This window comes from Punica granatum, chromosome 1 (genome assembly GCF_007655135.1).
Source record: "Punica granatum isolate Tunisia-2019 chromosome 1, ASM765513v2, whole genome shotgun sequence".
NCBI classification, from domain to species: domain Eukaryota; kingdom Viridiplantae; phylum Streptophyta; class Magnoliopsida; order Myrtales; family Lythraceae; genus Punica; species Punica granatum.
This window is the reverse complement of record NC_045127.1, coordinates 54,389,824-54,412,477: the sequence shown is the minus strand read 5'-3', so window position 1 is coordinate 54,412,477 and position 22,654 is coordinate 54,389,824. Positions and strand designations below refer to the sequence as shown.

At 38.9% G+C, this 22,654-nt stretch overlaps 3 protein-coding genes and 1 long non-coding RNA gene across 6 annotated transcripts; 3 read left to right on the top strand and 1 right to left on the bottom strand.

Annotated features, from left to right (window-relative positions):
• Positions 1–541: 541 nt before the first annotated feature.
• On the top strand, positions 542–3,908 carry LOC116193246 (UPF0613 protein PB24D3.06c-like). The gene is made up of 9 exons (XM_031522054.1): positions 542–979; positions 1,408–1,484; positions 1,653–1,758; positions 1,927–2,019; positions 2,115–2,180; positions 2,407–2,552; positions 3,029–3,137; positions 3,259–3,323; positions 3,473–3,908. The coding sequence occupies exons 1-9, from the start codon at positions 731–733 to the stop codon at positions 3,618–3,620; spliced, it is 1,059 nt and encodes a 352-aa protein (XP_031377914.1). The 5' UTR covers positions 542–730; the 3' UTR covers positions 3,621–3,908.
• A 679-nt stretch (positions 3,909–4,587) lies between these two features.
• LOC116192662 (TVP38/TMEM64 family membrane protein slr0305-like) lies at positions 4,588–8,687 on the top strand. Of its 2 annotated transcripts, none has more exons than XM_031521271.1 (9): positions 4,588–5,000; positions 5,843–5,904; positions 6,058–6,112; positions 6,488–6,586; positions 6,688–6,774; positions 7,276–7,392; positions 7,676–7,835; positions 7,918–7,948; positions 8,147–8,257. In XM_031521271.1, the coding sequence occupies exons 1-7, from the start codon at positions 4,905–4,907 to the stop codon at positions 7,832–7,834; spliced, it is 675 nt and encodes a 224-aa protein (XP_031377131.1). In that variant the 5' UTR covers positions 4,588–4,904; the 3' UTR covers position 7,835; positions 7,918–7,948; positions 8,147–8,257. The 2 variants fall into 2 exon arrangements, with proteins under 2 accessions (XP_031377131.1, XP_031377130.1); XM_031521270.1 differs by having other exon boundaries at positions 4,589–5,000; positions 7,676–7,768; positions 8,147–8,687.
• Positions 8,688–9,611: 924 nt separating this feature from the next.
• On the bottom strand, positions 9,612–12,426 carry LOC116192663. 2 transcript variants are annotated; one of them, XR_004154125.1, is made up of 2 exons: positions 12,166–12,426; positions 9,612–10,556 (listed from the first exon to the last, which is right to left on the bottom strand). It is a non-coding gene; the product is annotated as an uncharacterized LOC116192663 (long non-coding RNA). The 2 variants fall into 2 exon arrangements; XR_004154124.1 differs by having other exon boundaries at positions 9,612–10,208; positions 12,166–12,423.
• Positions 12,427–14,906: 2,480 nt separating this feature from the next.
• Positions 14,907–17,489, top strand: LOC116192661 (heavy metal-associated isoprenylated plant protein 32-like). The gene is made up of 3 exons (XM_031521269.1): positions 14,907–15,402; positions 15,499–15,574; positions 15,721–17,489. The coding sequence occupies exons 1-3, from the start codon at positions 15,373–15,375 to the stop codon at positions 17,148–17,150; spliced, it is 1,536 nt and encodes a 511-aa protein (XP_031377129.1). The 5' UTR covers positions 14,907–15,372; the 3' UTR covers positions 17,151–17,489.
• The last annotated feature ends 5,165 nt before the right edge of the window (positions 17,490–22,654 follow it).

Below are 22,654 nucleotides of genomic sequence, written 5' to 3'. Positions count from 1 at the left end.
AAGGGATTCGAGAACTCGGAGAGCTCTTCAAAAGTATAAGAGCAGCCACTACTTGATGCTGTTCTTAGCTTTGTTCAGTGCTTGTATGATAATCAACGATGGGGTCTTCACATCGTTGGGACACATCGCACCATAGTTGATTTGTGTTAGGACAAATTGCACCCTACGAGAGTAATTTTGAAATTTGAAAATATTTTATTTTAAAAAAATGAGTTTCTGACGGCAAAACTAACGAAAGTACCCCCGATATTTGATGGAGCAAAGAACAAGATGTTATTTGTCCATGAGAAAAGAACATGGTATTAGTTGTCCTAACCGCAAAGCACGAGGGGTTTTTGTACTTCCTCCTCCTCCTTTTTTTTGGCTGAAAATGGCAACAATTACTCGTAAAAGTATAATACTGGGTCAAAATAGAATCTTTGGAAGTTTAGAGCGGATACTTAATTATAATAAAGTTCACGGTGGGTCCCATCTTTCAGAGCAGTTACACTCACCCACTGAATAGATCAGCTCCTCAGGTCGCCCCTCAGCTCCTCAGCTCGATCTCCTTCTTCGTCACTACTTCCCCATTTATCATCAAATCTAGAGAGAGAGAGAGAGGGAGGGAGGGAGGGAGGGAGAGAGAGCTCCGATTAGTTTTTGTCTCGTGTCAACGTCGCGGAACCGATCACGGGTCCCACTTGATTAGTCCGCTCACCGACGGCGATGTCGATTCCTCTCTGCACCTGACATGAATCTCTCCCTTTCCTCGGCGTCCTCTCTCTCGTCTTCCGCAGCCACGGCGACGTCACCTTCGGGCAAAACTTCGACGGCAACGACGAGTACTTCCTGGTTCTCCGGCATTGTACGCGGCCGAGCTGACAGGTCCGGCAGCATCAAGATGTCCGGCGGCTCAGGCTTCGCCGACTCCGCCGGCCCTATCAAGGGCAAGAACCAGTTCCGTGGCCTGCTCTTCAAGTACGGGCCCAAATCTGTCCAGGTCCCACTTCAGAAACTCTTCTTCGTATTGGTTCATTTAGAATTGAGCTTATATCTGCTGCAATTCGGGAAACTTAACTCGAAGCCAGCTCTGAAGTGGATTAAAAATCGAATTTTATTGATACTTCCAATTGGATAAGGGGTTGAGAATCTCAGCATTGCAAGTTGATCTGTTGAATTATAGTTGCGGATGTGATTGGTGGCATTGCTTAGTGGAACCCCTCTTGTAAATTGATGTTGGAGGCATAAAGTTTCGGTTTTCTACATTGTTATTGCTACAAGAATTATATACAATTTCGAATATTCCTGTCTCTATAGGTAAAAATGTAGATATACACACACACGCCCACACAAATGATGGTTGTGTTATTTTTTCCATCAAATCAAGGGGAAATTTCGGTTAAGAGTTCTGTTGCTCTGTGTTTGCAGGTTGCATTTAAAACAGGTGACTACAAGCAGCAAGTCATCTTTATTGGTGGGCTCACCGATGGTTTTCTGGCAACTGAGTATGTACAACATGTTTGCTCTATAGATTAATTAATATCTCCAAACGTGGAAGAAACAAAGGATCATCCTTTGCAATGATAAAAGGGATGCACTTTCTGCAGCAAAAAAAAGTTTAGAGGTGTGTCGTTCAACTTCTCACTAAATTCCACGGTGTTTCTTATATGCAGATACTTGGAACCTCTTGCGATTGCTTTGGATAAAGAGAAGTGGTCACTCGTTCAAGTGCTGCTCTCGTCTTCATACACTGGATATGGGACCTCCAGCTTGCAACAAGTAAGTTACAGGGGAATTGAAATGATGAGATAATTGTAACATTTTTTCTTTTTCCAAATCCATAATAATACTTGGAATTTCGTGTGGATCTTCTCACGGATTATGTCCTTTATTCTGTTTAACTTAGTTTTGTGTTTATTAACAATGATATCGATCATCTTTTTGAAGGATGCTGCAGAAATTGATCAGCTAATCAGCTATTTGATCAACAAAGAAGATTCTGAAGGTGTGGTACTACTTGGGCATAGCACAGGTTGTCAGGTCAGGTCTATTGCCTTTGCTAAGCTTATAACTTAGTTATTAGCATTCTCCAAGGCAGTAAACTCACGTCCTTTTCTGGATTTATTTATATCTAGGATATTGTGCATTACCTGCGTACCAATGCTGCATGTTCACGAGCAGTCCGCGCTGCAATTTTGCAGGTGACCACACCGACCTTGTTACAATTTACACGCTTTAAATTCTATGCTTTTCATAAGGCTGGGTTTGTGGTGCATATATTTTCTCATTAGTGGAGATGGGTTTTGCATTGAGGTGCGTATATTTTCTCATTAGCAGAGATGGGTTTTGCATTGAGGTGCGTATATTTTCTCATTAGCGGAGATGGGTTTTGCATTGACCTCTTAGGTATGCTATTAAATATTTCAGGCTCCGGTGAGTGATAGAGAATACAGAGCTACACTTCCCGAAACTGCTACTTTGATAGACTTAGCTTCCGCCATGATCAAAGAAGGGCGGGGATCAGAATTTATGCCGAGGGAAGCGGATCCAACAGCACCAATCACTGCAAATAGGTGGGCTACTAATATATTATTCTAGTCTAATTACGTCGATACGATAACCTTTGGTTTTCAAAGCATTTTTTTTTGGTACGTCAATTTTGGACAACATCAGCATGGTTTTGTATAAACTGCGTATAAGATTTTTTATTGAATGGCATTGACGAATTCTTCATTAGTCCATAATATTTTGCAGACTCCATGGATCTAGAACGGCTGATTATCCTGCCATGCTTTTGGTTGAATTAATATAGAGTTTTATATTTCCTTTCTCATAGTTGTGGTTACGTAGAGTCATCTGTGGTGATGATATACCTTGAATATCAGTGGGTAAAGTTGGAAGCCAGTGAATTGAATTTTGTTGTAAGTAGATTTAAGGTCATTAAAGCACTATTCAACAAAAGTTAAGTTCCCACATTGTATGAACATAGAATTTTTCATGCTCATGCTCATGTACTTGCTTCACTCTGAAGAACAAAGTGAAATTGCAGGTACCACTCCCTTTGTGCATATATGGGTGATGATGACTTGTTCAGTTCTGATCTTAGTGATGACCAGTTGAGAATGAGACTGGGCCACATGTCCAACACACCTTGCCAGGTACTTATTGGTTTCTTCATCTCGAAAAACCATTAAAGATGACATATGGACTTACATTATTCTGGGAAACTGTAGATCTCAATAATTTCCAATGTTAAGGAGGATCTCATGTTCTCTGTAGGTTATTTTCTCCATGGCAGATGAGTATGTGCCTGAGTATGTCGATAAGAAAGCTCTAGTTGAGAGGTGAGTTCTGATGGATTTATTTCCCTGCAAGCTAATCATGAGCATTTATTCCGAAAACTTAATTGTGATTGAAATCGTATGAATCGTTGGAGAATGAGATTTCCAGTAGAATAAGATCATTTAGAATGTGCTTTTTCGGATTTGCACAGGTTGTGCCGAGCGATGGGCGGGGCGGAGAAAGTCGAGATAGAGCACGGGAATCATTCCCTGTCGAACAGGGTTCATGAAGCTGTGCAGGCAATGGTTGATTTTGTCAAGAGAGAGGGGCCCAGCGGTTGGGATGATCCTTGGAACTAATTGATGATATCAGCGTTCCGTTCCAAAATTTTTTAATCTTGCTAGAGATATGTTTCGATATGAGTCTTTGCAAAATTGCTCATCGGTTTTATTGCAAATATTAGAGATGATCTTATCTCATTAACATTTGTTCGAGATTTTGACGTTGCGGGCTGTTGTCAAAGTAATAGCTTATGACATTTGTTTCTGTTTTTATCTTCTTCGGTTTGTGAGGGATTCGGTTTTGTGGTGAATTTGGAGTTCGTGGTGATTGTATCGGCTATAAACGGAACAAAAAGCATGTACTCATCCATCAGTTCCTCATAAATTTCGATCTTCTATAGGTTGCGGCAAGGAAAGAATTACACGACCATCTATATCCCATTCTTCGCTGGAGTCCAGTGAATGTCAAGCGTTCTCCTGAATCTTACTTAATGTACTGATCATAGGTTAAGTAAATTAGATGCAGATGTTGCTGTCTCAAGATTCAAAGAGCTGACCTTATGTTTATATTATATTCTTTACTTACAGTATTATATAATATGTTATATATATTATATGTATGTTACTAGATACTAATCAAAAGGAAACCCTATCTTGTTGAAGAGAGGAGGGTTATGGTGAAATTTCACTTGCACCCAAAAGTTTAACATACAATCATTTTGAACCCTACAGTACGGTCTATGCCATGCTAGAAGGCGTCAAGGCATCCTAGTGTTTCGATTTCATTTCAGCTCTCTCCGTGATCCCAACATTATCGATATGGCTCGGCCTACACCAAGTTTAGGGTGGGGGGGGGGGGGGGGGGGGGGGGGGGGGGGGGGGGAGAGTGGCTCTTATTTGCTGAAGAAGCAGTGCAGAGTGGGACTGGACTGGAAAGTGGAAAGGGAAATGTGGATGCATTTTTGACAAGACATAAAGTTTGGGGTGTAAAATGTGATTTTTACTGAAATTGGGATTTGAAGGCACGCCGGGTAGCTTGTTCTCCATGCAGATGGAAATGGCGAAGGCGAAGGGAGTTCGAGTTCGAGGGGCAGACTGACTGACAGGTCGGTGGGTAGAGAGAGAAAGAGAAGAGACTTTCTAGAGAGAGGAAGAGAAAGAAAGAGAGGGGAAGAGGGTTTTAGTGATCGTGCGAATGGGCTGAGCAGAGAAAGGCTTGAAAAAGAAAACCTGGCTAATTCGGAGGGCTTGAGGCCTCGCTTGTCGCTGAAGCAATCCATCCCCGGCGGCTGCATCATCGACGGCGACAACGACAACGACAACGAGCTCTTCAGACCCTGGCGCCGGAGGTTCCGTAATTGGATGGCCCTCACCTGGGGATCCGCTCTCAGGATTGCCCTCCTCCTCTTCCTCGCCGGAGCTGCGGTGGTCGCTTGCTTCACTCTCCCCGTCGAAAAGGTCCGATCTTGATGCCCCCCTGGATTGATTCAGCACCATGTGATTTCCCCTTTCCGTTATCGAACTACTCATTTTTGCTCGAATTGTAACGTCCTAACCCATTGAAGCTCAAGTTTTGATCAGTCACTCGGCAAGCTTTCAGATTTCTGAGCTTATCTCCTGACATTTCTTCAATTGGAATAATGGGATTTTCGACTAATTGATTGCTCATTCTGGGAGTTTCATTGTTCTTGCTTCGCCCGAGAGTTCTTTGTTACCCTTTCCATCGAATGAGTTTCACTTTCGTCCTCCGGCTCTTTCTGCTCTTGTAAAAAGTTGCTTGCTTTATGCTGTTGATGTAGATTGAGCTGGCATTATGACAATAAAGTTGAATTTTTACTGAAAGTGTGTCGATGTTTTCAGCTTGGATTGCTGCAATTTATGTTATCCCCCATGAAATTTTTCCCTTCGAGCGTGTCCTCCACATGTATGCCACGATAAATTTCAAGCTGAGTTAAAGCTCAAAATTTTCATAGGCCAAAAGTTCATTTTCTTATATTGCTGAATCCGAATCAAGTCATAATTTTAGGTCTTGATTTTGAATTGGTTGAATCTTGGCATTTTGTAGGTTACCTATATCTTTTTGGGTTAGTGATTTAGCTTATAGGTCATACTGCACGTGTGCTTTCCTGCTGAATATATGGAAGAGTATTCATCTACTTCACCTTGTATGCACCAGTCTGATGAAGAAGTATCTGCCCTGTTCTGGATTTTCCTCCTCTAATTCTTATTCTTAGAGAAATAGCATAAGCCTCTATCAGTTTCAGGCATTATCGTTTTGACACAGTTGTTGCTTGATGCAGATTCTGAAGGACTTCCTAATATGGGTTCACAAGGACCTGGGTCCTTGGGGTCCAGTGGTGCTGTGAGTTTGTTATGATTTTTCTCATTTCATGGCCTGTTGGCTACTACTATTGCAACCGCTTACTTGCTATTCCTTGTCTTCTGAATTGAGGTTAACTTTTGAAATCTTCAATCAATGTCCGACCTTATTTTTGTACTGATGATTGATTTGCAGGGCTATTGCGTACATTCCTCTGACCGTTTTGGCAGTGCCAGCATCAGTGCTTACTGTAAGCATCACTGTCCTGTCTGAGGCTTTACAAAAACCGGATAGCACCCGTTCACTGTGTTTTCTGTTCAACGACCCATTTTTGTCTGGTTCCTAATGATTTGGATAAATGATATCCCAAAAATTCTAAAAAAAAATTGTCCAGGTGAAGATATTTGAAGGGCTCCTTATGAACTTAACAACAATATTCTTCTTCATGTGATGGATTTATATGACCGAAGAATTTGTGGTCCACTTTCCCTAGTCTTAGCAAGGAAATATAGTTTTGAGCGGTTAAAAAGTCTCTTTATTTTCAGTCTTATGTAATTTGTGGTCCTCTTCAGTTGACGTGATATTTGGCCTTATATATATATATATATATATGTATATTTTTTAGCTTGGTGGTGGCTATCTATTTGGGTTGCCAGTGGGCTTTTTGGCTGATTCAATCGGTGCCACTATCGGTGCCGGAGCAGCATTTCTTCTCGGAAGAACTGTAAGTTTTCTTCATATTCTTTTTCTGCTGTATGTTCATTATTAATGTGGTGCAATAATAATAATAATAATAAACATTTTAACTGTGGTTTGTTGTAACAGATTGGGAAATCGTTTGTAGTTTCGAAGCTAAAGGATTATCCACAGTTCCGCTCAGTTGCACTCGCAATTCACCGTTCTGGTTTCAAGGTCAGTGAATTTGCTCATATTTTAGCATACAAGATTCAAACTGCTTATAATATTCGCTGATCTAATGATAGAAAGACGAGTGACTTTGCCTATGGCAAAAAATGTTGTCTTTTCACAAAAAGGAACGGAGGTCGATTTGGTTTTTGAAAATTGGGACAGTTCTCCATTTTCAACATTTAGCAAGATTGAAGGATAAATATTCACCCTTTTTTTTTTTCAATGAGTAGGATAAATATTCGATTGTTAAGACATTTTACTGATCCGTGATACCTTTTCGATTGCAATCCAACACAACTTTACTTTGTCGCTCCTTTTCTTTTTTTCCTTTTTTCCTTTTTTTCTTTTTTCTTTTTCCCTACTGAAAAGAGAACCGGTAAATGCCAGTTGCTAAAGTGCTCTTATGAAATGCAATTTATGAAATTGGCAGATCAGCTACTGATAGTTATGCCTCCATTTGCTGCTAAAATTTGGCTTGACAGGAGTTGGCTTTTCTTTTGGCAGATTGTTCTGCTGCTTCGGCTCGTTCCTTTGCTTCCATTTAATCTGATGAATTACTTCTTGTCCGTGACTCCTGTTCCAATCTGTCAGTACATGCTTGCTTCCTGGATAGGCATGATGGTATGTGCATTCTTCATAGTCGAGTTAATAATGCTTTTTTAATTTCTCCTGTTTTGAGTGTATTAAGAGTTTTAGATACAAGATAATGGTGAATCGATTGATGGTCCCTCTTCATCACTTCATTTTATGCAATGGCTTAATAATAAACTTTTGGTAGTTATAGGTTGGGGAAAGGTTCCTGATTCCTAATATCTAGAAAGAGAAGCTTTAGTACATCCAAATTGGGAACACGATTCCTCGGAATTATTCTAACAGATCCTGCATTCTTTCCTCTTTTCTTCAGCCTATAACATTTGCTCTAGTGTATGTCGGGACAACTTTGAAGGATCTCTCGGACGTGACACACGGGTGGGGCAAGTTCTCAACTACTCGTTGGGTAAGAGCTATTTATTGTCCACTGTATTGGAGCTGGACTGAAGGCGCTCCTTTTGAAGATTTATGAGGTGGAATTTGCAAGTCGCTAAAATGATACTCTGTTGCTTCTACTGAACTGACAAAAGTTTCCTGCATTTTTTGCATCTTCAGGTATTAATCGCATTGGGGTTTGTTGTATCTGGTAAGTAGTAAATCCCGACTACGTTCCTGGTTATCATGGTTTACGCCATAATAGTATATCAAAAAGAGCAACCAACATGGTTTCTTCCTCTTTTTCTTACTTTCAACAAATATAAACCAGAATCCAGAAAATTTGGTTCCAGTGTCCTGGAACCATATGAAATGGTAGTTAAACATGATGCTTCCTGATGGTGTGCAGGGGTTCTGATATTCTGTGTAACCAGAGTAGCCAAGGCAGCTCTGATGAAGGCGCTAGCGGAGAATGAGGATATCGATAACGTCCTTCCCTCCACGCCGAAGCTGCCGGTCATGGTGGCGCCTGCCGTGGTCGATCTCAACCAGCCCCTCATAATAAAGATCGACTCTGAGCCTCAAACCAAAGACTCGAAGTGAGACGGACCTTTTTTACCATCTTCCATTACAGTGTAAATTCTTTGGTCTTGCACTTTTGCAGTTGCATGATGATAGGAGCCCCTGAGATTGTTACAATTATCCTATCCATGTATAGAGCTCTCTCTCTCTCTTCTCGGTAGGCTTATGTTTCCTCTTATAGTAGAAATCCAAAATCGGAATAAGGAGAATACTACATCGGCGTTGATTCAGATGGTGAACATATTGCGGGTCCACTATGTAATGATTATGGCCCAATACGAACAACTGGAAAGATTACCATTTGTAAGAAATGAAATTGAGAAAATGAATGGTGTCGTGCCATTGACTAAGCGGAGTTTTATCCTGAATGCAGAGTGTGTGCTGTAATTGATCTGTGTTATAGTTAATGGTTGTGATTGATCAAATCTATTTTATCTAAGTGCACAAAGTCTTTCGAGAGTTGGGGGTTGATGTTAAAAGTGGTAAAAGCATGGTGTACTGGGAACGGTGCCTTCCTATGTAGGGATGAGTAATAATTTTAGCAAGGGAGCTTCTACCATTCCGCCAGGTGGGGGTCACCTGTTGACCGGATACGCCCGGTCAACTACTTTTTTTTTGGAACAATAATATGAAAGAGTGACATAAAAGAATAAGTAATGTACAACTTAGGGATATATATAGGAAGGCGCCCCCTTATAGGTACCCTCTTGAAGGGCACCAAATTCGAGCAAGAGTTTATAAGTGATGAACTTGTTAATTGTTTGATGATAGTATGTTATATACATAATTAAATGTTTCAATGCATTAACTTCAAAATGAAATTATATGAAACAAGAAATGCCAAAAACTTTCGGCAAGAATTTTGCTTTAAAAAGGGAAGTAAATGTCAAGCTCAAAAAACCTACCACCGACCTACATGACATGACATGGGTGCACACTTTAAGGAAAAATGTGACTCTATTTTCTTGAGAAAGCATTTCCAAGATCTGAAACTTAAAAATGAACCACATGCTGTTATCAGAGACAACACTTATGACGGTGTACCATGAAGACCGATGCAATCTATTGTTGCATCGGCACAATAACTTCCTTATGCCGAAACAATCCTCACGCACTCCACCTCCACATCGTCATACAGCCATTGCACTGTCATTCATCTTGGATTGCTCAGTCAACCTCATTTTCACTCTACGAATTAGTGTATAGTGGGCCTTAGAAAAACCAGTCCAAACACTAACAAATGACTGTCTATTTCACTTTACAGAAGGTTGTACAATTTTATATATTGAGTCTTTCAAAGAAACAGAATTAATATTAACAAACTACCATGAACTTCACTCTAGAGGTGTTTGTATATACTTTTATACAGGGCCTTATAATAATGTCCAACTAACCGAAAAAATTATATGTACATCAAATGATCATTCCTCACCTTCTTAGAGGTTTCAATTAACCTAAATTCCATTTGGCTCATTTAAGAATGTCAGTCCATAATAACAATTCTGCTATACAAAAATATTACTCGCAACCATGGTTTGGTTTGGCATAATGTACCATCAAAATACATTATCGTGACTAAACTAAAAACTAATGGCCTCATAGCCATGTTAAGGTCGCAAAACCATCAACCTGCCCATTCGAAATCAAGCAGTTGCCCCTCCAATTGCATGTTGTCTTGCTTTCTTCATTACATCTTCTCGCAGTTCATTTTCCGACCACAAAACAATGTGGAACATATCTTTAGAAGGTCAACGAAACTCATCATTCAACTTGACCTTGTATTGCGCAAAATGAATATATCTTGAAAATAACAACCTTACCATGCCTAAAATTATGTTATGATCAAGTCGGCACTTCATGAATTAAGCATGTATACAACGCAGTCATTTCTACAAAAAATATATTATTGTAAGGGGACACTAAAAACATATTTACAGAGTCCAACGAACAAAAATATATAGCGATATACGGCGTTTGAAAAGCAGCTTGGTCTGCAATAAAACTATAGAAGTCAAATGGCCATTGCCCTAAAGGCACTTCCCCAACGACAGATTCAAGCCATTAAAATGAAATTACATATAGGATAAATTGATCGTTCGCATTCATGAATTAAGCATGTATACAGTGCAGTCATTTCTACAAAAAATATATTATTGTAAGGGGACAATAAAAACATATTTACAAAGTCCAACATACAAAATATATAGTGATATACGGCGTTTGAAGAGCAGCTTGGTCTGCAATAAAACTATAGAAGTCAAATGGCCATTGCCCTAAAGATACTTCCCCAACGACAGATTCAAACCCATTAAAATAGAATTACAGATAGGATAAATCAATCGTTCGCATTGATATCCCTTTCTAACATTAGCTCAAACTAAATAACTAAATTTATTTCCTAAGAAGGGTACAATTCCCTTAAAATAAGCCCTCCCATTACATCCCAACTTTATTTCCAAAAGCAAATCAATAATTTCAATTTCTATACTGATAAACCTACCAGCCTCACATGTTTTTATTTTCACAAGTCTATGCTAAATTTAATACAATATGAACTTTTCTGAAACTAATAATATTATTGGATTTGTGATATTGTAACTGATCGAATCAAACACAATTCAATATTTAAAATAAACCTCTACGCAACAAAACAAAACCTTGAATCCTTATCTACTAAATTACTTATACGGTTGAATCAAAACCCAAAACTCCATCATCACAATCTTAAATTAAGAACGGAAGATAACAATTTACTTAATAGGAAAAATAAATTTTCAATCTTGGGTAAAATATTAATCCAAATTAGATCATATAACTAAATAGAGTAAATAAATCAAAATAATTTGAAGAATAACTCTTCCAATGATATTACTTCACTTATAGGTCACAATCCAAACCATCAAATTTATTTACTATATTGACAAAGTTCATACTATAATAAACTCTATAACACCCTTTGCATGTCATAGATCGTATTTAAGATAGAACTTCCTCATTATATGCCATGCCAACTATATTTCATTGTACAAGTAATTATATTTATTTTCTAAAATAACATAATATGAACAATAATAAACTCTTCAAATCGATAAATAATGTGTTAATTCAATCAAAATAAAAATGCATCATCCATTCAATTTCATAGTTATTTTCGACATTAGATTATAAACCAAATAATTAAATGTATTTTCTATGTCTTTAATTAATAAGATAATTTTAAATTTTCTTTTAACTTTACCTTATAACGCAAATAATTTATTTTAACTTCTAAAGTGACCGGATTTACAACCAAAACAATATCTTAGACAACTACATTAACCTAAATTAATTACACTTTAATCATTAAATCTTCAAAATACGTCATCAATTGTACCGGATTTCATCTTTGTCCCACTTTCCAAATAATTAAAATTAATTTTTAAAATGATTCACACAATAATAATATGTTCCACATTGTTCAAACTTAAGTTTGTATTTAATAAATCAATTCCAACTTATGCTCTCTAATATTATTTCTTTACAACTTTATTTAACTATGAAAGTAATTGAATTCAATTTGACAATTTCCAAACAATAACAACAGTATCCTCAATCTTAACCTTAAAATTCTAAAACCAACTACAATTAAACTTTAAATAGAGTAATATTTTTGCACTATAGAGCAAATACCTAATTAATCCCTAAATCCTACAAAATAACAATTGCTTAATATTAAAATTTTCACTCTTCAAATCAATTTCCAACAAACCCTAACAAGTCCCTAACCGAATCCACATTCGTTGAAAATCCCAAATGCAACAATCCGATGCAAATGTAAATTACAACTTCAGCGGCCAATAGACATACCTTTAAGTGCTTTTCAAGATTGAGCTTTCGCCGACAATCCTTAACAATGACCCCAAAACCAACCCGATTTGCACCCGGATGTTTTGCTTACACCATCGAGATGATGAGTGATGGAGGATGATATCGTGAGTGACAGAGGATGAAGAGCCATAGAGAGCGAGCTGGACAGATTGAGCGAGAGATTGTGATAAAAGAGAGAGCGACAGAGAGAAGTAGATTTTTTAATTTTGGGAAGCTTTCTCATGAAGCTTAATAAAGAAATTAAAATAAATAAATCTTTAACTTGATACCTGTTGTCCCAGTAAAATAAACGAACGGTGATGATTAAAATTTTAGATCTAACGGTTCTGTAAAGTGACGAAACTATTCCGCTAGAACCACCCTTTTAGCCATTCTTATCAGAATTGGACCGAATCGGAAATTGATACCATGTCCAGTGCGGTCTGCCTAAAAAACTCAAGTGGCAAAGTTGAGCTATTAGACCCATTGAATCGAGCAATTTCTTAGCGAAATTCCATTAAACCGGCTTGTTCTATGATTGTATAAGAATTTGAATTCATGACCTCTTACTTTCTATACTTGCATGCTACCAATTAAGTCACTACTATTTTTTTGTTCTTTTAACTCTACTTTTAAGTACTTAAAATTCAATATTTATTTTGAAGTAAGAAATATTAATTATAAATATTCTCTTACACTATCCTTATATTTCGCTAAAATCATCAAACTTTTATTTTAATTATCATAATTTTTTTAATAATATAAATATTTATTTTATTTTAATTAAACGTGCGGTCTGACCCATTAATGCTCTGCTTGGATTGTTGATGTGATTTTAAAAACTTGATTTTAACTCAACTCTAAATTTTTTAAAATTTCAAAACGACCCTCACTTTTTAAAATTTCTCAATTTTACCCCACCCTTTCTCTCCCCTCCAAAACACTATACATCGTCTTCCTCCTCAAGCCACACTGTTCATCATCCCTTCCCAATCCCGATCGAACAGCTTGAAGATCTGCCTTAGCTGCTCCTTTTAGTAGAGAGACTTGTAGGGGTTGGGGAGGAGCGAGGGTGCCACGAGGGCCACGAACTCGGAGAACTCCACAAAGCCGTTGTTGGTGTCGGCCCTCTGGGTGAGTGCCTCGAGCTGCTCGGGATTGGGCTTGAGCCCGACCAGCCGGAGGAGCGAGCCGAACTCGAGCTGGGTGAGGCTGCCGTCTCCGTTCTTGTCGAAGGAGCGAAAGATCTCGCGGAGCTCCGCGATTTGGTCCTCGTCCAACTTCACCGATCCTCAACTGCTGGATCTGGTCCTCCGCGACCGAAAAGTGAGATAGACAGAGAACAGAAAGAATACTACCTCGAATGATCAACCTCGAGGTTCAACTGCTGGAATCTTGGAATAGGGCCGCCATGGGAGGTCTCTTTTTCCTCCGTTTAGAGCGGAAGATCTCGAGGGAGGAAGGCAATGGGAAGAGCAGGAGAGAGAGAGTTGAGTATGAAGAGAAGGAGGTTGAGGTATTTTTTAAAAAATTAAAAATTTATGGATTATATTTTAGTTTTAAAATTTTTAAATCAAATCAAATCATAATTTAACTCTAAAATCAAACGCATTATAAATCTTCAATTAAACCTATAAACTCATAAATTCATACCCATATCGATTCACATTCAGATTCAATTCTGATAACACTGCCTTTCGCGATGGGCCAAATTTAATGCAATAATTTAATGTACAGCCAATTATGCGGAGGCAGTCTGACACACTTCAGTCACATCTGCTGATGAATCTATAATATATTTAATATTGGATAGGAAGAGAGAGAAAACTTTCAATATATTGAACGGTTTTTATGATCCTTGGAAAATGAAAGGTCTAAAATTCAACACTAATCGGAAAAAGGAATCACTTAACTCTTTTTTTCATCTTTTGTTTCACACTCTCCGGGGGAAAAATACTATATTTTTCATACAAAAGTGAAATTACAAATGCTACGAGGTAAAGACTCTGAGTTTATACAGGCACGACTATCGGTCCATCGATAAATTATGTGTTATTATCTTTGCTATAATAGGAGGAAATTTGTTCTACAAATTTAAATATATCAGATGAAAATATGATTTATCATTTATTTATTATTTGATAGGATGATGAAGAAAAGAGAGAAAGAACAGAAAATATAGAACCTCACCTCACCTCATCAGCCCTCCAAGCCCAGTCCACTTGGTTATGGTTAGCACTTAGCAACCAAAATATGATACAAGGAAACCCTTTTTGATCAGGACCAGCTTTGCAATGGATGTCCTATCGAAATATTCATGGCATACATCAAATTCGGTAATCCATCTCACTTTACTTTCGATGATCAACAGTATAAATTTCCGAGACTCTAGCGAAGAGTAGTCGGCTACAGTAATCTCGAAAAGGTGTTAATTGATAATGACTCGAGCATGGCAAAGTAAATATTGATGACAAAGTAGCTCGGTCCACATCTCATCGGCATATCGACACCGTTTCGAGCCGAATGACCATTTTATTTCACTTGGATAGTAGCAGTACTACAACTTCACAATGAACTGCAGAGGACACCCATCCTTCCCTCTCATCTCCATCCCCTTCAACGGCCAAAACACATCATTAGAATAATATAAATTAAATAAATAAAGAAAAGAAATAAAGAAACGTACTCTGTCTCTGACTCCGACTCTTCTCTCTCTCTCTCTCTCTCTCTCTCACTCACTCACTCTGCTTCACTCTGTCTTTCCTACTCTGTTTCTTCTGCTCATCTTCGTCTCTCTCTTCCCCAAACCTCAAAAATAGAGGTTGCAGTAGAGAGACAATAGTAAAGTAATGGCCACCCACCTCCTCTTCTGATCCCTTCTCTCTATCTCTCTCTTCTGTTGTCTTTCATTTCTTTCTCACATTCATCTCTCTCAGAAGGTCTGCTTCTTGCTTGGAAAGCCCAACTTGTTGAAGAAAAGCAAGAAACACCGCAGAGACACCCCCTTCAGGCTTCAGCCTCAGGAGTGTAGACTGGAGACAGAGCAAGAGAAAGGGCAGACACAATAGGCTGCTGCTTGCTGCTAAATGTGCCTCCTCCACCTCCCCTCCAGCTCCTTTTATTCCTTCTCTTTCTCCCCTCAGATCTAAAAATCCTTACCATTCTCCTCCTCTGCTGTTAATTTTGACCACTACCCAGTAAACAGCCATGAACAAAGAAGAGATTTTGAAGATCCAGGTAAATTTCTCTTCCTCCTTTTGCCCCCATTTGACTGCCCCTTATTAGTGTTGTATATCATGTTTTTTGCTTATATTAACGGTGGGCGATCTGCAGACTTGTGTTCTAAAAGTGAATATACACTGTGATGGGTGTAAGCAGAAGGTGAAGAAAATCCTGCAGAAAATCGATGGTAACAAACTATTTACTAATTTTTTCCTCTGTTCCTTCCAGCCAGCAACCCAACAAAATATAAACAAACAAATAAAAATTGCAACTTTGTTGAAAAGGATGCTCCCTTGACTCACTTTCTTGTGTGTGGATCTGATGGGGAAATAGGAGTCTTCACCACAAAGATTGACTCGGAGCAAGGGAAGGTGACAGTCTCAGGGACTGTGGACCCATCGTTGCTCATCAAGAAGCTTGCGAAAGCGGGGAAGCATGCAGAGATTTGGGGCTCTCAGCCGAAGCCCAATCTCAACAACCAGCTCAAGAACCTCCAGATTGACCCCAAGAACACCGTCAAGGGGCAAAAGGCTCACAGCAATAATAATAATCACCACCACGGCAATCCTCCCAAGGGAAGTGGGCAGCAGCAGCAGCAGCTCCAGCAGCAGCTTCCGTTCACCCAGCAGCAGCTCCAGCAGCTTCAGCAGATGAAGGGGTTTCAGGATATGAAGCTGCCTCCTCAGTTCAAGGACCTCAAGATGCCGGGGGCCTACCCAAACCCGAACCCGAACCAGCAGAAGACCGTGAAGTTCAACTTGCCTCCTGTGGAGGATGAGCTGATGAGTGATGATGAATTCGACGATGATTTTGATGACGACGACTATGATTTCGATGACGATTATGATGAGTTTGAGGACGAGATGGATGATTTCCACGGCCATCATCGCGGTGGTGGGAATGCTAACAAGATGATGATGAAGCCCGCGATGGGTAATAATGGTGGCATGGGAGGAGGTGGACCTAATGGTCCCAATGTCATGCTCAATGCTTTGATGAATGGTGGGAACTACCCACAGCTCATGAAGGGTGCCAGTGGGGGTGGCGCTGGTGGAGGAAATAATGGAAAGAAAGGAGGTGGTGGTGGGGGTGGCAGCGCCGGAGGAGGTGGAGCTCTGCCCGTTCATATTGGTGGCGGTGGTGGAGATGCCAAAAATGGTAATGGTAATGGGGGCAAAAAGGGAAATAACCAAAACCAAGGAGGAGGTGCAGGAGCCGGTAAAAATGTCGGCGGCGGCGGGGGGATGGCTGCTCCCAATGCCAAGAATGGCCAGAGCGGTGGCAGCAAGAAAGGCGGCGGCGGCGGCGGGGGTGGAGGAGGGAATGGAGGTGGGCATCACCCTATGGACAAGGGTTTTCCTGGGCATGGTGGTAATGTTCGAGGTGGTGGCGGGATCCCGATTGGCCAATTGGGCGGGATGTCAGCCGTCCCGAGCCTATCCACCGTTGGCGGCGGCGGCCAAGGGTACTTTCAAGGCGGCGGGGGTGGACCAGAGGTTGGTCCGGGCAGCAATCCTTACCTTCAGCAGCAGTATCTGGCAGCTATGATGAACCAAAGAGCTGCTGCAATGGCCGGTGGTGGTGGCGGCGGCGGCGGCGGCGGCGGAGACCCGAGGTTCCAACCCATGATGTATGCCCGGCCCGCCCCAGCAGTCAATTACATGCCACCGTACCCGTACCCATATCCATATCCGCCTCCTCATTCGGATCCTTACACCCACGTCTTTAGTGATGAGAACACATCAAGTTGCAGTATTATGTGAAGAAAATAATAATTTGGTGTAGCTATAAGTCAAGTCATCACATGGAAATCGGTATTTCTTTAGAGTTAATTACTTTATTTTTAGTCCTCTTTTGGGTAATTTTTCCTTTATCCCAAGTATAATTAATTTAGGGATGTATTTTATTTTAATAGGGGGAATCATAATTATTATATAATATATATGAAGTTCTTCTGGGGAACTCTGAGATGTCAGTTGGGGACAGGGCTTGTTTTCTTTCCTTTGCTTTATTTACTGTGAGCTATGAGATGAGATGTTTATAAAATGTTTATATCCTTTTATTTATCAGATGATGAAATAATAAAATAATATATAACACTAGAGAGGGGCTAAGAAATGCCCCGGGAGCTCTCTCTATCCATTTCCCTCATTCATTATCTCTTCATGTTCCCATTGAAGTTATTTTTTTTTATTTTTTATTTTACATGATATCAGAACTTCATACGTGTATAGTCGTGCTTCTCTTTAAGAGAACCTTAAGTAGTACATGATATTGCTCCTTTATATGATATCGGCCGAAGATGGTTTTTCTCAAAAAGTGTTTTATCACTTCACGTGCCAGCTTGTGATGTGAATTTTCAGAACACCGCGCGCATGTCTTAAGAGTAAGTACTGGTTAGGGTCTCATCATGCATCTCACGTGCCAGCTCGTGATGTGAATTGTCAAATTACCGTGCATGTCTTAAGAATTAATCAGAAGTCGCTCATGCCGCGGCCTCGCACGGGGTCTTTGGTTATGCCATTTGAGAATGTGTCACATGTAATGTTTTTGTTGGTTTGCCTGTGGAGAAAAAAAATGGTGAGCAGTAATGTGATTGAATCATGGATGCTTGTGTGGTGGGATCCCGCACACATAGTTGGCCAATTGGAGAAGTGGGCTCCTCCTCTTACCTGTGTTTGTGTTATTTGATTTGATTTGGGGGGAGGGGGAGAGAGGATGGCCCCACCCCAATTCCATGCAAATATCAATCTGATGTACGTTAGAGCTAGCACAGAGCTGTACGTTGTATGTATGTATGTATGTCTGTCTGTATAATTGATGATTTATGAAAATCGTAATTTGGGGAAAAAAAAGAAGAGAAAACTATCAATTTGGTACTCGAAAGATTCAAAAGTTAACAATTTAGTCCCTCAATGATTTTGGGCATTAAATTGGTCTTCCAATCTTCATTCCGTGGGCTGTGAGGGGGAGCCGTGCGAGTAGGAGGGGAAGCTTCCAACGACATCCCTCTCTCGGTCCTCTCTCGCTACGGCTATGACATGAAGTGACCACCATTGACCTTGTCACAAACCTTCCCTATTGCAGCTATCTCTAGGTTGCCGCTCTCTCTTGTTTGCAACTTCCAATGAAGCCGAGCTCATCGTCCTTGGAAACTCCCAGCCATACATCGGAAGCCTAAGATCGGAGACGATGAGATGAGGTCGGCGTCATTGGAGAGAAGTAGAACAAATGAGACTAGAAAAGAGAAAGTCGGTTTGAGTTGAGGGCATATTTCAAATAAGATTAAAATTTGGACATTTTTTAAATGTTTTTTTATTTTATTTATTTTTTAGAAATTAAATTGACGGTGTTGAGCATTTTTTGAATGGTTATCTGACGGAGGACCAATGTGTCCGATGGATTGAAGATTGGAGGACTATTTGGATGGTAAAAATCTTGAAGGACGGGTGTGTTTGACAAATGAGTAATATTAATTACTCTACTTCATTTTAATTTCACTTATCAACACAATTATTACTTTTTTTTTTCATTTTTTTCAAAATTTTTTTTATCTTAACTACCATTCAGTTTAATTTTTAATATTAAATTTTCTCAATTATTTATTAATTTTTTCACAATCCTCATTACTTTCTTTCAACTATCAAGTATTTTTTCTCACTTTTTCTCAAAATTCAACACAATTATTACAATCTCAAATAAATATAATTATTTATAGTTAGAATAAACTCCACTTCATTCCCAAACAAAACCTAAATCGTTGATTTTGAATCTTTTCAATACTAAATTGATAGTTTTCTCAAAAAAAAAAAACAAGAAGAAATAGAAGGATAGAGAATATGACGGTGATGGATAATACTCACATGATGAAGATGATGATGATGAACGGCCATGATTATTGTTGTTATGTGAATAAATCAATGGGGTCATGTCATATCGCATAGCTCCGTCCCATCAATCTCATCAGCCAGTGATGCAATGGGGGTGGGTCCCATCCCAGGCGCCGCTGAAAAAGTACTTTCCGTGTCCCCTCGAGGTGGAAACAGACGATGGTTAATCACAGTCAGTTGATGATTTTCTATCTTAATTAAATTAGCATTTAAATGTTTCAATTAAATTAAGTTATTAGTATACCATTTTGGAAAAATCCAATTATTATTATTATTATTATTATTAATTATCCGCTGCATATTTATCGCATTTGCATTAATTTCCTATATATATATATATAAAATAATATCCCATCATTTTTCTGTGTAAATATATCTGAATCATTTACTAATTCATATAAATGACGAATATCATTTGACATATATTACTTGTAGACATCCCATCGTTTAATTTTAGTAGTAATATTTTAGATAATTAGACTGACTTATATTACTTTATGGAGTCCAATAGGTTTAATGGCATCTTGGTTGAATAATGACATGAATAATAATCCAATTTGCACATAGATTAATTCAATGACCCAGATGCCTTACTCTCACAAGTCACCGCACGTGATTGTTTATCCAAAGAAGTTTCACCCATTGTTTCTCAAGCAGCTCGAGATAGCTCAAACTCAAAGATCCAATTATATAGTATAATCAACTATTTCCGGTGAGAATTAAAACTTAGCCGCGAACGAGTTAATTCTATATATTGCTTGCGATATTATCAGGTATTCTTAGAAAATGTCGAGATTACCGTATTTTAAGTCATTATATACACGTGCATATATATAAATATATAAAGAGAGAGAGAGACAATAGACGTTGACTGCATATGCATGGCTACTACAAGAAGAAGGAAGAGGAACAATTTTGTACCTTAGAGTCAAAATCAAAAGGAGTAGCAGCGTGCATAATGCATTGCTTTGCATGCAGAGGTTCTGTCAAGTTTGACTTTTGACCATTTGGACAGAAAAATAAAATAAAATAATTAATTATAATCTCATAAACTAAACGTACGTGCTGCTTTGCAGCTTGAGGGAGCTCGAGATCCGAAATCTACCCTTCCTGTTTGGTCTCGGGGATAGCATCCACCTTCCCCCCATCGCCTTCCATTAGAACCGGGTTGGGATAGAATTCTACCCCTTGATTGTGGTGTGGCCACGTGGGACTCGCTTCATTTTCATTTTAGATGTTTTATGTTTATTATATTATATTTGCCGATGATGATCATGACGATGATGTCGGGTTAGCACAAAATCGCATGCAAAACTCGATGAACCAACGTTTCAATTACATTCGCAAGTTTTCATGCATTGTGTTCTGTGAAAATATTTAGGCTTGCAAATTAATTACTACCTTCACAGAAAAAAAAATGGAATGGAAAAAGAAAGTATTTTATAGGATTGAATCGAATTATATCAGTCTTATTTATTTAATTCGCAAGATATAAGGGTTTGATCTAAGCTAATAAGAAAAACATATGTCACGCCTCTTCGGCTGCTTTCGACGGCTTTCAACCCGACTTCTTGCAATATATTTTGCATATACAATCCAGTATAATAGAATCTTTTTATGGAGTCGGTGTCGCTGGCTGGTCGGTCAGTCACGTGTGCCTTATTAGAGTTAGTCTATAGTAGTACAATAAAGATACAGGATGAGTCCACCTAGCTAGCTAGCACTTCTCTAACACTTTCTTTTAATGGGATTATTTAAAATGTTTTGGAGCAAAGATGCAGTTTCATCCGATCAACAGTTCCATCCATCCATGCGACGGTTTAGTAAAATATGTTGAATTGTCGTTGGAAGTCATAATATAATGTCGAACCAATTTGTCGGCCAATGCATATTCTTTCATCTCGGTTCTTGCATTCTCTGTCTCTGTTTTCTTCTTTCATTTATTTCTTTATCAATTGGTGAGCCATATATATATATATATATATATATATATATTTATTGTTTTTTCTTTTCATAGTGTCTAACGTTAAGCTAGTAAATAAGTATGGATCAAGAGGTTGCAAGTTTTGTTTTTGGCCATGGGGACTTATTGAGTCCATTTATTAAGAATTTAAATTTAAATTTTTTTATATTAGTTCCACGAATTTTCTTTATAATCGGAAAAAATTAATGACGAACTAGGTTGATGTTTGCCAAAAAAAAAAGAAAGAAAAAGATAAATGTCATCAAAGAGGATGTAACGTAGTAGCTCATGTCCTGACTTGATAATAAAGAGATTTCATATTCGATAATTGTGATGACGTTATCTCTAATTTTTTTATTAGTTATTAAAACTTTATATTTCATGTGTTATATTCACGTGCCTCACTTGTAACCGAGAGAACTGCAAAAATAGGTTTGATGTTCATAGGGCGAGGTGACCGAAGTAGAGCCCACTTCCTCCCCATCTCCTGTTCCGTCTCTTCAGCCCAGCCCAGATTGAATGAATTTATCTGACTGGGGTCCGCACGTTGTCTCAGAAACAAAAAGAGACGAGATTCCAAGTCAGTCGGGCTTGCTTTGCCGAGTTAAATACATCCCTGCCACCGACGGAGACGAGGCGGCATCAGTCGATGCAAACGGACTAGAAAAGCATATAAATTGCGGCAATTTCCGTACCGTCGGACGGCTCAAGAAACATCATCATTCCATTTTCACGGTCCATTCAACGGCGAGATGCACTCGATTTCTCTGCTGAAACCTACAGGTGAAGTACCATAACACATTTTAGGCTCATACAAGGCCAATTTACCATCTCGGCCTATGGACGAGTTAGGTTAGTGTATGTACCTTCGGCCTCGTGAAGAAAACTGACTTTTCATGTTCGCGATGGCTGTGCTGTGATTCGTCCTAGATGAAAAATCATTTATCTTTTGACCAGAAAATGACCCCTATGTAATTATCATGCCCTTGTGACATTTTTATTTTCTTTTTTAGAGATTGGACAAAAGAGTTCTATGACTGATTCAATTCATTTCAAATCACTTTTTTTTTTTTAGGGTTTTGGGTTGGGCTGGTAATGATAATTACCCAATCACTGGCAGGGGGTTGGGTTTGGGAATATGAAGGGCCCACAGAGTTCACGAGAGAGGCAGATATACATAGATAACATCCTTTAGCTGTCGACCAAAAGAAAAAAAAAAAAAAACACTTTAGCTGATTGGCATGTTGACAAATTAGGAAACAGTCCGCAGTTATTATTTGCCAATTCTTTCTCTGTTATTTTTAATTAAAAAAATTTGATGAATGAAGATAATAATGTCAACGTGTTGTGGTGTTCGGAGGAATTGTTTTGAGAACATATAATCGCACAAAAATGAGAGGGTCAATCACTTCAT

Excerpts from the sequence above, each read along its gene's own strand:
- LOC116193246 (XM_031522054.1), top strand. The coding sequence starts at position 731 with ATGAATCTCTCCCTTTCCTCGGCGTCCTCTCTCTCGTCTTCCGCAGCC. Across the intron at positions 3,138-3,258 it reads TGTCCAACACACCTTGCCAG|GTTATTTTCTCCATGGCAGA; the intron begins GTACTTATTGGT and ends TGTTCTCTGTAG. Across the intron at positions 3,324-3,472 it reads AAGAAAGCTCTAGTTGAGAG|GTTGTGCCGAGCGATGGGCG; the intron begins GTGAGTTCTGAT and ends GGATTTGCACAG.
- LOC116192662 (XM_031521270.1), top strand. The coding sequence starts at position 4,905 with ATGGCCCTCACCTGGGGATCCGCTCTCAGGATTGCCCTCCTCCTCTTC. Across the intron at positions 6,113-6,487 it reads TGCCAGCATCAGTGCTTACT|CTTGGTGGTGGCTATCTATT; the intron begins GTAAGCATCACT and ends TATATTTTTTAG. Across the intron at positions 7,769-7,917 it reads AGTTCTCAACTACTCGTTGG|GTATTAATCGCATTGGGGTT; the intron begins GTAAGAGCTATT and ends TTGCATCTTCAG.
- LOC116192661 (XM_031521269.1), top strand. The coding sequence starts at position 15,373 with ATGAACAAAGAAGAGATTTTGAAGATCCAG. Across the intron at positions 15,403-15,498 it reads AAGAGATTTTGAAGATCCAG|ACTTGTGTTCTAAAAGTGAA; the intron begins GTAAATTTCTCT and ends GGCGATCTGCAG. Across the intron at positions 15,575-15,720 it reads AATCCTGCAGAAAATCGATG|GAGTCTTCACCACAAAGATT; the intron begins GTAACAAACTAT and ends ATGGGGAAATAG.